Source organism: Neopsephotus bourkii, unplaced genomic scaffold (genome assembly GCF_033783945.1).
Source record: "Neopsephotus bourkii isolate Nb327-2 ecotype Australia unplaced genomic scaffold, CSIRO-AGI_Nbou_v1 NB_107, whole genome shotgun sequence".
NCBI lineage: Eukaryota > Metazoa > Chordata > Aves > Psittaciformes > Psittacidae > Neopsephotus > Neopsephotus bourkii.
The window spans coordinates 6,626,216-6,640,883 of NW_026900624.1; the positions used below are offsets into that span (position 1 = coordinate 6,626,216).

Sequence of the window (14,668 nt, forward strand, 5' to 3'; positions counted from 1 at the left end):
ATTGAGAACTTAACTGAGTAATTATTTCAGTGTCAGTAATCATAAATGAAAACAGGCAGGCACTTCATTCCACACTGAAATAAGATGGTTTTTACCACAGCAGACAAAATTTCACAGTACAATGACACAACTTTGTCACATTCTGAGTTAATAAACTGTTGCTAAAAATACTTAACCCCCTTATGCCCCCCCAATCAGTTGTCCCAAAGGAAAGACACAGAAAATCAAAACTGATAAAGATAAATTAAAGCAACACATGCTGTCACATTGCTGCAAACTTGTCAGAGAAAGGGAGATGAGAAAATGACTTTCTTTTTCTTTCAATCATCCCTGATTTGAGGGTTGCTGGCACCAAAACCCTTTGATAATTTGCCTGCTTTCAGAAGAGAAAAAGCAGAGCGAGCATCTAAATTCCTTCTGTCCCAAACTGAGTTTGGAAATGTTTCTTTTCACTAGGGTCCTGCCAAGTTTCAGGAAGCGTCCATCCTGATTTTAAAGAGATTATGATTCTCATTAATACAACTGATTTAGACGTCTTCTTGCAGATTACCTAATGCTAGTAAGATTCCTTTTTAAGAATGAGAAATAATTTATTTCTGATATGAGGGCTCATGAGTTCATAGCATATTTTAATTGTGAATTTTTATGTTTAGGTCAAATTTGAGTTTTGTTGTGGGTTGGGTTTTTTTAGGGGGTGTGTGGTTGTTGTTTTTGTTTGTTTGTTTGTTTTTTAAGCTAGAATACGGTACAAGTTTGAGATGGCATAGCCTTTCTTTCCCTTTATGCAATGAAGACAGAACAAGTGAGTGTGATGTCTGTACTCTGTAAAGATGATTTGCAGTGCAAGAAGAAACATGGAAGATCAAGGGCAGAGAGAAAGAGAAGGGACAGTTCCAGCTCTACTAAAAAGCTGAGCAGCAGCAAGAATGTAGAACTGTTCATCCTCCAAAGAATCCAAAATGTATTTGTGTCCTTGCAGTTTTGAATGGCATAGAGTCTAGCCTTTGGGTTTATGAATGAGTATTCCCACTTTACACTTGGCACCTCTGAACATAATTTATTTACAATGCCTGAGCACCAAAACCACAAACTGTGCTTATTACAAGGTTCATTTTTATCCGATGGCACAAGAACCAGTTTTGGGATTTATCTCATCTCCATGAACCCTAGGTAAAAACATTCGTATGAAAACAAAAGAGCCAAGAACTCAGACTTGTTTATACGGCCCATGTCAGGTTTTCCCAGTGTTGCATTTTTAAAAGGTATTTGATTGATCACAAGATGTGGAGGCCAGGAGGAAAACTCACTAAGCTGCAGCAATCCAAATCTATTCAGAATGCATAACCATCTATCTCTACCTGTTCTGACTATCACCACCAGAATGTATTCATTCACATTAAAAAATGGAACCAAAACTTTCTCCATCAGCAAGATTTGTTGTGCTTCATGGAGGGGATGAGGAGGAAAGATTAATCATGTTTACCACTGCTTCTGCTATTGAACAGATAAAGGACAGCTTTAGTTGTCACTATAATCATACCGTAGGATATTTTTTATTTATCATTAAACTTCTACAGCATGCTTATTACCATTCCATTTTGAAGTCTTAGCCATTGCTGAGGATTTTCCTGTGGTACCACGAGACAATGTTGAACAAAAATTGTGCTGCAAAGCATTCTCAGTCAACAAAAGAGATGAGGTAAGAGAGAAACACTTGGCAATGGGGGCTACTGCAACATAATTTCCCTATTGGGGACAGTTATCTTCCCTGTTTTATAATTCTGTAGTGTGATTCCTTCACCATGAGTTTATTGTTCCATTACCTCTGAGCTGCTGCTGATCTCAAACAGTGTCTTTAGTAATCAGTTCTCTATGCAGTTTTTTGTAGCTGTTTCCTTATACAGCCATTCCGTAGAATGCAAATGTTATCAGGTTTTGGAAATTTTAGTAATAATCGCATCAATTTAGCTTTTGTTTTAAATTGTTTAAACCACAGACAAGCATTTCATTTATACCTTTGGCCATACTATCAAAAACATATATTAACAATAATAACCCTACTTCTATATTTCAAATTGGCATTTTGCATGACCAATACAAATTACAGTGTATTGCTATTTAAAATAGACTTGAGCAACATTCCTGCTGCTTGTAACTTGACATTTTTATGCAGGTAAAAATAGTGCAGTTTATACCCACCATAATGAATCAAATAATTCCCTTAAAAGCTGTCACCAAACCTCCAGATGTTTGGGGGTTTGCTAACAAAATATGGATGTTGCCAGGCACTTCTACTTTTAGTGTGCATCAGTTAGTACACCCAAATTGCAGATCAGAGTTTAAAAACTAAGAGAGCGTGGTGAATTGTACTAACTCAACTAATTACTAACTAAACTAATTACTGACTAAACAAACACCAAAACCACCAGCCATACACTACCTAGCTTTTAATTTATCACAGTACTTTATATCCAATCTGTAATATGCTTTTCTAGGAAGAGGCACATGTAAGTAAAAGACACAAATGGGAACTTCTGCTCTGACATCTTACTTGAGTTTAAAAGTAGAAGTGCATTTCTCAATCCTAAATGCTATGACAGATACAACTGCCTCAGAGGCTGGGCACTCTGAAGACAGCAGGCCCTTCTCTGCCCTGATGGGTTGGTGTAGGCAGTGCCAGCAGCTTCAGCCACTCACACAAACCTGTCCCCTAAGCATTACGGAAGCCATACAAAGAAAGATACATCCTCCATAGCATGGCCTTATGGAAAAGTTGGTTTGAAGAGACAGCACACATTTACAGTCTCGTTTCCACACAAAGGAAGGATCGAGGACATGTGAGAACATATTAACCAGAGAAAGAAAATTACTACCCTGTGGCATAAGTTTGGCCTCCTGGAGAAAAGGGCCTGTAAGCAAAGCATCAAGATCATTACTGCCAAAGGAATGACACCAGATTAGAAACACTTATGAATTGTTCTGACAAGAGAGTGAATATTTAATTAAGCAAGGTAATTTCTCATGGCATGGTAGACATAAGGTAGTACACAAAAAATACCTTATTTAGTATAAGTCAAGCCTTGCATTTATAAACTAGACAAAGGAACTGGTTGTAGTTTTTGAGGCTCGGTGTAGAAAAAAAATGTCCTCTGGTTTGCCGGTTGCTATGGTGAACTAGCCACAAATATGCTATGTTAAATCTGACTTTCCTCTTTGAACTGACTAAACAATCAATTGGGTTCAGGATGATGCCAGCACCTTACTTCTGAATTAAGGTGACTTCTCTGGTTTGGTCCAGAAGATGGACTCTGAGGTTTAGTCCTAATGAGCTGATGATTTTCTCAGATACTTGGAACCCATTTTAGGAAACCAAATCCTCCCTGTGAAGGTTAGCATGAACTGAAACTAAACATTTTTTAAATTTTGTATTAAAAACTTTAACAATATTTTTTCACTCTAAAGTGGAGCTAGAGTGACAGTGGTGAAATGGCTACTTTCTCTTCCTTTCTTGAAAAAATAACCTGAAAGCTATTATAGAAATTAAGAAACTTAATTTGTTGTGTTTATTGTAATAGTGTCTGAAGCATTAGCCATAATAGAGCTCATCTGCATAATACAAACAGATGTAACATCTGCTTACAGTGGATTCTTTAGTCTCTGTTAAGGTACCGAGTGACTTACTGGATACAGTGAGAGTTACCTTGCTCGGATAAATATATGAGGAAGAAACCCACACTTACTCTCATAACGTTGATTTGGCTGTTGGGAATGAGGACATGTTTGCTACTGTCAGAACCCGCTCAATAACTCAGTACAAAAAGGGGAGTTTTGGTTCATTTGTACAGATAAGGATGCCTCCACACAGGGCAGAACACTTCTGTGAACAATGTTGTCTGAAACTAAGGCAGAAAATTTAAACCTCAAGAAGGAAAATTATGATATGAAGCAATCTGTCAAAGGGATTGGAGTCATTAAGATGGAGATGGCTGGGTGAACTTTAGAGAATGGAAGTTTTCTTAACCTGATAGCATACTTATTGCAGGCTGGTGCCTAGTTTGGATGTCACCACAGCTCCTTCTTCAGATCTGTTCAAGAAATAAGAGCTTGAGCTGTAGAAAATGGACTTAACAGATGTCAGAGGATCTCTGATGTTTCAAGGAATATTAACCCTGTTGATGAAGCATGATTTTGCAGACGCTTTTGTGATCCAAGTCAGTTTCAGAAACTGATTTCAGGTACATAGATATGAAAACGTAGCAATGGGAAGAAGTGGAAATACTGCACCTAGGGTGAAAAAAACCCCACTCCCTTCTAATTCTGTGAGGCTGCAAACTATGCCAAAATCAAATGGAATAGGGTAATGACAGTGAATTTTTGCCACTTCCGGAAGATGATCTGAAGCTTTCACTGTGCTCATGGCTGCGTCTGGAGTGCAAAGAATGCTGCCAGTCAGCCTCCCGGGGCTGTCAGCACGGGAACCGCCACTCACTGCAGCTGATGGCAGAATTGAGACATTCCAGATTTAGAGAAAGAGTTAAAATCATAGCAGACAGCAGGTACAACAGATACCTGCACACTTATAATCAAGTGCAAAAAAATGCATGTCTGTCACCTACTGCTTAACAGCCTTGGCATGGCAGGTACTTGGCTTTCAAGCATCAGCTGGCTGAGAATGTCAGAAAACACTACCTGACAAGCCATCTCCTTAGAAATCTGGTTTGTGAAGATCTCTTTATGATAGGGAATATGACAGCTCTGAGCAAACCTGGGCTTGGCTGGAAAATGCCCTTACTTCCTGGGGACACAGGACAGACAGCTAGGGAAAAAAAAAAAGAGACAGTCCAGCTAGCAAGTGCATGGACTGGACTAGGTATCAGTGGCCATGCCAACTGAATTGCATAGACACATAAAGTAGGACACGGGCTTTGTTCAGAAGTATTAGCAGGTTTCCTCAGAGACTACCCGTTACAAACTTTGCTGATACTGCACTGAACAGATGAAATTTTAGCCAAAAAAAGAGATGAAGTTTGGAAAAAACCCAAGTATGATTACTGATTTCAGAATAACAAACATTTCATCTAGAAGAAATTTTGCAACGACAAAGTCAAGCCAACCCTTTTTATCACAACTGTGAGAGCTAAAACTTGCTATTTTCCCCCTGTACTGTGCAATTGGTGTTGCTGCTTCAGAAAACTGTGGGTACTTGAGCTGGACTCAGCAACTGTTGACAAAGAAAAGCATGGGATTGGTTCAATACTGATGAAACAAAACACTGAGAAAAGAACAAAAGCAAGATATGGAGGTTTTGTGTCAGATCAGTGCAAGAGCTACCAGTTACTGGTCACTAACACAATATAATGATGGCCATAAACTTTCTATTTCCTTAAAATCTTTAAATAGGTCCAAGAAAGTGCTAGATATGCATAGCTCTCCTCCCAAGTACAGCCACAATTTTAAATGAATTAACATTTTAGTGATAATATTTTTGTTCAATTTCTAAACAATATCAGCTGTGAGAAATAATGATGTTAGTACAGATCCATCCTCATTTTAGCTCTCTTGACTCCTGTGATTAGTGAGGAAGAGGTATTTACCTATTAAGATAAATTAAATATATGTAAGGATGATTGTTTCATAACAATTTAAAACACAAAAAAAGTCTGGCTTTCATCTGCAGATGGGGCCTGCACTGATACACTACACAAGCTCTAATTATCCACTTACAATTATAATTACAAGGATTGTCTCAAGCTGCCTGTCACTTGCCTTCAACATTCTCAGTAGTGAACTATTTACATCCCCTGTATCCAGCCATAGTATTTGACACAAGCTACACCTGCAAAGTTTTCATCATTAGCAACAGTGTGGAAATAGCACATCCAACAGCTTTATGGGCTTGAGTGGAAATCGTGTCTTAGGACCAAGAGGCCTTCAAAAAAGTCTATTAGAAACTCTTCATCTACTGCAGACTAGTATACACCTTTAACAGCAGAACTAGCTCCACTCCAGTATTTGGCCTTGGCTGCTGCATGTATTTTGAAGATAAATCAGCAGTTTCAAGAGGTGAGGAGCTAGCTGTTCTGTACACAAGTATCCCTATAGATGTTATGCTCCACTGCCTGCAAGCTATAAGCAGGTGTCCACTGCAGTGGATGTCTCTCTCATTCTGCTACCCATGTAATTAATGAACTTCACTCAGCGTATGAAATCAAACCAAAATAAAAAGGGCAGTTAATTAGTGTCCTTATTTACCACGGGTTAAAGCTAAAATACAAAGGAGCATAGCCCAATGATGATAGCAAGACAATGTCTAGTCTGTCCTCATTTAAATCAGTATGATCTTGCACTGATTTAAATGAAGCCAGGATATCCCTTGAAAATCAGCAATAAAGCCGAGAAGCAGCGTTTTGCTTGCCCTCCTCTTTGTGTTCACAAATGTGAAGCATATTCAATGCATGCTTTTAAAAAGTTCGAAATTTCTCACTTCAGGTTCAAATAAACTCAAACCCAGACCAAACCCTAGTGGCAATAGCTAAAATAAATAGAGGTCAATGATGCATGCTATCTGAATACTGAAAGCAGAATTTACCCTGTTGAGAATGACAAATGAGGGATGCAAATTAAGAATTGGTAATGTTGTGGGATAAAGATTTTGGCTAAGCCTGTCTATAGAAGAATATAATTTACTCAATATTTACTTTAAAATAGCTCTCTAAATGAGAAAATCTCAGATGAAACTCATTTAACAGAAATACAAAGATCTGCATCTGGATTTTGTCTTCACAAAAATCATGCTGATGCTCAAAATTTGTTCAAATATTAACCAAACTTAATGGCATATTAAATGCGAGTGAAGTTTCTTTTTCTATTTTTTTCCCTCCAAATAACTGAACCAAACGCATTTTGATTTTCTTTGCTTGACATATCTATTAAAAATTCACACCCTTCTTTCAGAGATCTTACGAATCATTCCCAGTTCTACCACTGTGTAATGTTGTGCCAGACACATAACTGTGTTATGCTCTGTTTCTGTTCTATCAGCTGTAAGATAAATGTACTTAGGCTAGAGGTACATATACTGTAAGATGTAGCAACAAACTGTGAAACTCTGTGGCCTTGGAGCACAAAGAGCTATGGAAATGTTGCTGTGACTGTCTTAAAAATCAGGAATCAAAATGATCACATTACCCTGGGAAAAGCAATTTCAAGACTGTAACCTTACCTCTGAGTTTCGCCCTGCATGTGCCTTTGCCCCTATGTAGGGAACACAGTGCACTTACCCTACAGATAGCACTTGATATTTGGTCCTTTTAGATTGGTCTGGTATGCACTGGGGAGCTCAGTGGTATAGCCAGTGGCTGAGTCTACTCTCTCTTTGCCCTGTGCACAAAGGTGGTAAAGGGAACTCAGACTTGGACACTCCCATTTTAAATATGGGTCTTTGTAATCTGCATTTTTATACTATAGTTATGAACTGCAGACAAAGGGTCTGTAAATGCCAGTAAAAATATTTTGGGAGGGGAGGACTTTGGGCTTATTCCTGAAAAACATGGTTTTTTTCAGTGAATTTTTATGGCCTATAAACCCCAGAAACTTCCCATTGATTTTTACTAGGTGTTCTACTTATAACTAACAATATGATATGGGTTGATGACGTGTATTCAAGATATTTCTCATTTTCTATTCCCTAATTAATCCAAAGGGCAAGAAGTTTTTGGCTTTTTTACATAATGGGACAATAATCGGATGATAAGTATTCCCTACCCACGAATGCTCTCAAGGCAGTGCCCAATTACCACTCAAGTTTTCAAGATATAAACATATCCTGTGTAGATGTAAACTTTCTGAATCAGGTGCTGTTACATAGTTTCATACTATTGTCCTTGTTCCAAAAGATACATCCTCTTTCAACAAAACTCACCTTTTCTTTTTAGATAGGATACAGTTTCCTTCATTACTGGGGGGATTAGTTCACCTTTATTTTTGTCCTTGATACTGTTAGGAAAAAAAGAGCACAGAAAAAAAAGGTAACAGCCTTTAAATAGCATTTATAGACAAAGAGTCAAACCAAGACAGAGCAGTCTCAATGAAAACCTGAGAGATACCTGAGAGCACACATGGCAGAGGGACTGGGCTAAATGATCTCCAGAGGTGCCTTCCAACCATAATGATTCTGTGATTAAATTTCAAAAATTAAGGAGCCTGCACCAAATATGAGTCCTTCACAACTCTTAACAGGCCCTGAACAAGCCATTGAAACAAGAGGCTTGGACTTCTATTCAAAGAGATGTTCCTAAACATTTTCTTCTAGCTAGAAAAGTGGTATAATTGCAACAGCACTGAGTAACCATCACAGAATCATAGCATGCTTTGGGTTGGAAAGGACCTCAAGATCATCTAGTTCTAACCCCCCTGGGTTGGAAAGGACCTCAAGATCATCTAGTTCTAACCCCCCTGCCATGGCCAGGGACACTTCATACTAGACCAGGTTGCTCAAGGTCCTGTCCAACCTGACCTTGAACAGTGCCAGTGGTGGAACATTCAGATTTCCTTGGGCAACCTGTTCCAGTGCCTCACCACCCTCACCGTAAAGAACTTCTTCCTTGTACCTAGCCTGAATCTCCCCTGTTTAAGTTTGAAGCCATTACTCCTTCTTCTATCACTACAGTCTCTGATGAAGAGTTCCTCTTTGGCATCCTTGTAAGCCCCCTTCAAATATTGGGGGCCTACAATATCTATTTGTCTGTAAAATAAACAAGTGCTGTTTACTGTCCTGAAGGGGAATCAAGGAAAGAGCAGAAGAATGATGTTCCAGGCTAACTTTGTATCTACTTGAGATCGGTTTTGCTCTAGTTCTGTTCCTGTCACTCGGCATGCCCCAGCAGGGCTGCTTTTAACCATGATGCAGTGACAGAAGTGATGGTGGCTCTGACTGGATTTAGTTGGACACTGTTCATGGAACAGGGTTTCAAGACAGCTTAGAGGCAGGCAAGAAAGGAGTGTGCAGTAAATGCTTCATAATAAGTCTTGATCAAGGGATGCTGCAAATTTAGGGACCTTTTATCATGCAGATTTTTCTTTGTCACTTGCCTCCTTTTAAGCCACAGTGTATGTATAATTAAAAGGATATTGTGCTATTTATTTTGAAGGCAAAGTGATGCAGCAAGATTATTAATGCTTTGAATAACTTCCATGGAATGGGATTTCTTTCTCGTATGAGTGAACAGTTGAGGCAAAAAAACTGAACATAGAATTTTCTTGATCTAGACAGTGTAAAAAAATCTGCAATCATATTTCTTACTTAAAAAAGAAAAAAAATCTTTGGCAGTTTAAGAAGTATAACAAAAGAGATAGTCAGATTTGCTCAGTATTCTGCTACATTTTATGAGTGATCAACAACAAAATAAAGGACCAATATCAGATTTTAAAGCAGACTTAATATGTATTTATGTGTACAATTTCGTATTTGATATTTAAAAGGTGACCAGCTTTGCAAAGAAACTCTAAAGCAACAGCACAAAACAGCAGAGATCTGTGACTGTATCATGAGAGGCTGCAAATGCTGCAGCTCATCCACAGAAAATGCAGGATGTTTATACAACATGTAAACATAGCCTTACCTTAGTCCTGCTAGTTGAGGTTGCACCTCCGAGGTCTTTGGGTCTTTTTCTTTTCTATGTATTATGATTTCCACTATTTCTGCCTAGGCTTACTTATTGCTTTATTAACATGAATCAACTAATACTAACTGGAGTATATTTAATAAAATTCTGTAACACTGTTGCATAGAAGTAGCAATCCACTACTATATTTTGTTTATACTACAAATTGATTTGGAGAAAACTCCAGGAACAAACTTCCCAACATAACTTTCAAGTTGACAAGCAGGTATTCTTTATTGTGGTGCTGGGAGACACAGGGGATAGCTCCTCCTAACGTGTGTCCCCGTATTGCTACACAAACTACCTTTATATAGTCCCTGGGCATACATACATGCTCATGAGGCTACATATGGATTATATCCTTTTCCAGAAAGTTCCCCGCATGCGTACAGAATTGTGGTGGTGGTCTCTGAGGGTCGTTTACTTCTTCCAACAATCTTCATCACTTCTGGCAGCCTTTGAAGCATGCGCAGTAAAGGCTTACACCAGCTTAATTGGTTTGTTAGCACCAGAGACATAATAATCCTCCTGTCCTCCTACTTCAACTGTTCAACTGTAGCCCATCCTGGACACCTGCCATTCCCAGATACTCCTTATCCCTGTGTCCTGTTCTTCCAGGCAGTTTTTCTTAAAACTAGGCCAACTATAACAATCTATCTTGCACAAGAATTCTCAGTATGTTCTCTAGCTGTACTCTAGTCTTTTTCCTGTGTATTATGCAACTCGGTAATTTTCCATTGCTACTGTTACAAAGCCATCAAACTTAACATTACTTAAAACTGATTCTAAAGGTTTATATATTCCATTTTGTAATTTTGTGCCCCCCCCCCTTGTCTCAAATCCACCCTTTTTCCATCCTTAAGATAAATGTTACAGCAACATGAGTCAGCATGGATGGGTAGGGAAACTGTCGAATTGTCCCACCTCCTATTTGTTTTTCCTATGCCTATGGAAGGGAGTTACAAGAAGATATGTGAACTGCTTAAGTTTGGATTTCCAAGCTTTGGAGGTTGGTCACCCCCAGCTTCACATATAAGGGTGGTGGGGGTATTTCTCCAACGGAAAGACCTGGAGCAGGATCATGACTTAGGTACTGAATCACTCTGTGGTTTTGCCTCCCTTACTCATAAACTGACAGGAGAATATACTTCATGCTATTCAGTTATTCAGCCATCAAATATTTTGATCTCATACATCACTCCAGGGATACAATGCTGAGCCACCAGTGACATTTCTTCCAGTTACAGTTTCATTGCTTTCCCAGTCCTATTCCTCCTCTTCTCTATTTTCACCATCCAATTTCATCCCTAGCACTAATATCTGTGTATCTGTATGTTACCCAGATTCTCCTAGACCATATATTTTTTCCTTTACTCTGTGTCACTTCCCCTAGTGCTACATAAAACAATGCAACTTGTTACATAATTATAATAAATTTGTTAATCCAGCTCCCAGAGCTTGTTGTTCTATTTCAAATACTTAGACCAATCTATTGTTTGAAAGGAAATAAATTGATCCCTCAGCTACAGAACTAATGAAGTTGATCTGCTATTGATTAGTATCCTATGTTCTACCTCTTCCCTCATCATAGTAATTCGAGTTAATTTCCTTATGTCTCTATAACCTCACTTCCCTTACAGAGTATTTTAATTACCTACCCTCACCTCTTCATCTCATATTTCCTCATAAGGTAAGGAGTAGCTCATAAGTAATAACCATCCAAACACTAACTAATGCACCAGCATACTAGACAACTGAAACTGGAGTTCCTGCTATAGCTTCTCTCCTTCCAGCCAATGATTTTTAAGAGCTTGTAGTATTTGTGAAAGCTCCACTCCTCTGTCAAATTTGGTTGATGTAAGCACGTAGCTCTCCTGTGAGCCTTACTAAAAATCAATTAATTGAACATTTTTTTCCTGCTCTTTTCAACAAAGTATCCATACCAGAATCCAAAGTGTATAAAATTCAATACTGTTCTATATGTGGGCTAATACTACTTTGCGGACACTGCTGTATCTACATCTAACAGGAACTGTTTGGGAAAGGGGAATTTTCCTTGATGTGAACAGACATAAATTTTGAGGAAAAAAATTAGCCAAGTTTCACAAAACTATGTTCATAGCATGATCATTTTAGACATTTGACCACATAAATTCTACAATGTATGCAAAGTCCTTGCAGGAAGAAACAGACTAACATCAAGGAATGAGTTTAATTCAGATAATCCTGAAGTATGATTTTTAAAACATTAGTAATTCTCATTATTTTCTACTGCTTGCATGAAATGAGCTTTACATGAAATTATACAATTTCTTGTCCTTACACATTAGCAAGGCACCATTAATTTCACTATGAAACAGTACTGGACTTGCTGGAGTAATCATTCTCTGTAGTATCATAACAAAATGATAATGGCCAGAAGAAAGATTTATAACCTGACATGTGAGACCAAGTCCAACCTCAGTCTTCCCCCTTATCACAGACATGAGAGCTAAACTAGAGCCCCTAAGTGCTTCATGAGAAAAAAAATCACTCATTAGGAAAGGCCATGGACTGAAATGCTACCAGGACCAAGTTTATGACCCAGTCCTCAGAGCAGCGTCCTCTTCTTGTCTACAGTGACAATCAGGTACCTATGCAAAATATCTCTCCTAGCAGCAAAATCCTCTCAGCCCCTTTCAGGATATGTACCCCATCACTCCTAGTCTCTCTTGCTCCTTCCAGCTTCAACAATCTTACAGCATTTTCACACGCTCTGGTGACACTGTAGAATGGAAGGTCAGTGTTAGTGTTACAACCCAGCAGGAACTGAGCAGCGCTCTCAGACCCAGGTTAGTCTCCCCTTCCCCCTGCATTCCACCAAGACCCTGGAGAGGAAAAATTAACAAGTAACTTTGCTTCAGTACCATGAGCCCTCTTACCATCCCCTGCAGAAGCTGGTCACAGCAAAGGAGACAGAGCCACACAAATGCTGAACAAATGAACCCCCTACCGTACTCTGAAAGACAGTTTCTGTATGTGAATTACTCTCTCTCGCAGCAGATCAGTTGTGTAACAACCCTGATGCAACAGCATAAAACAAAACAGGCAGTGACTGTGCAGCCCCATTAATAAATTAGCCTTGCTAATAAACCACACAAGGAAGGAAGTTTTACTGCTTGTTTACACATCATGCAAAGTTGAAATCCCCAATGAAATTATTACTCTGGGTGCTGTACTAAACAAGAAAAGGATCTGGGAGATGAGGTCAGTAGCAAGGTCAATGTTGAGGATACCAGCGAGGAAAAGCCTGCAGCAAATCAAGTTAAGGGAAAAAATCAGAAAACCCCACCACATTTATTTTAACCTCTCTAATAGGGGAGTTATAACACACTCTTTATGTGTCAAATAATTTTGTTCCATGTATTCAAATCAGTACTCTAAACATTTAGGGCAACTTTTATTAAAATTAGTCGAAAGCCTAATCCACTTAAATGGGAACATCATCAAGACTTTAATTTGCTTGGAAGCTGTTACATCTTTATTATTGACAATTTAAGCTCATGGAACCCATTCTCAGCCTCTCTGAAGTTGCTCTGATTGTTTTTTGCTTTCTTACAGCTGCTCACTCCAGAGGCACCAAATAACAACCCAGCAGCTTTTTATAAATGTTTTCTAATTATTATTGTTAGCCATAAATGTGTTTCCCATTTCAGTGTATAAATAGCAAACTGATTATTTACAGCACTTGCTCCTGCTGAGCACTAGTTTATCTGTCAGAGAGGCGAGACAAATAACTGGGCTGTAATTTGTAATAATAAAACCTACACATCATTTTTCTTTTTTTTTTTCTAGGGAAAAAAAGATAACGTTTCTGCACTTCTACCATTTTCTATAGGATTCCTGTTTCCTTTGAAGGAAAGGTTCCATTCCCGGTACAATGAAAGAGGTCCTCAGGATAAATGGCATTTAAAAATAGAGTAGGATATTCACTGAAAGTCACGTGCAAAGGATTGTTCTGCTTTTGCAACACCGGAAAAAGCTGGGATGTATGTTTTCGTAGCATTTCACAATGTGGGACACAGCATTTGGTTTACTGGACCCAAGGTGACAGAAAATAATAAGGACATTACTTCAGCTAATGTAAATCAGACCAGCTCAGAGGTCAATGAAATTACACGTCTATTCTCTCTTTGTGGATCCTGTCAAGTAATCTGCATTTTTCTTGCCTTGTTCAGGATGGTGTGATGAGCAGCTGTGCTTTATGATGGACAATGCGAACTGACATTGGAACTCAGGCACTACTATGGGCAATTTGAAATGAGAGATCTCTTTCTGCTTACGAAGCAAGCATAACAGAGCATTTCAGTGCACAGTATAGTTTTCTGTAACAGATTCACAGATCTGAATTGTATTGCAGCAACATGTCAGATTCAAGAAGGATCTATTCTAGTAAACAGAGTAGCCAGAGAAAATAAGTACTTCTCACCAAAGGATATATGATTAGTTACTGCAACACGCTATATATCCAATGACTCATTTCTAGACAGTGGACAGTTATCACGAAAGGCCTTTATATGTTGTTCTAAAGTGTCATTAAGTATTCTTGGCTGATAATCTTTGTCTCTCTTTGCTTTTCCTCTCCTTTTCATTTTTTCCCTGCTGAGACATGCTGAGATCTGGCTTAGAATGCATTCTTCCTTGCTGGTCACGCATGTACAGCATGCACAAGCGGAAAGATTATGAGCAAAAGGAAAGCACCCTGAAATGTTTATGATAACAATTCAACAAACAAAAGCTGTATAGTTGTGGCAATTCTGTGCGTTTTCTCTGCCTCCCTCTCCCCATCCATGTCAATAGATAGAAAACCAAAACATTTCCTGCCTTCCCACAAAAGATATTTAATTTTAGATTTCAAAACCAATTGGAGAAAACAGAACAATGTCAATAGCTGGTGAAGGTCAACTCTGTGTTCTGTGGTAGAGCTCAGCTGTAACCTTCCTTGATTACAGAGGCAATCGGGTGCA

The 14,668-nt window shown here is 38.6% G+C and overlaps 1 protein-coding gene across 1 annotated transcript in view; it reads right to left on the reverse strand.

Annotated features, from left to right (window-relative positions):
- ARHGAP8 (Rho GTPase activating protein 8) overlaps positions 1-14,668 on the reverse strand; it is a 53,931-nt gene that overhangs the window by 13,058 nt on the left and 26,205 nt on the right. The window contains exon 9 of the mRNA XM_061359034.1: positions 7,922-7,995. Within this exon, the coding sequence (XP_061215018.1) occupies positions 7,922-7,995 (74 nt within the window). The remainder of the gene's footprint in view (positions 1-7,921; positions 7,996-14,668) is intronic.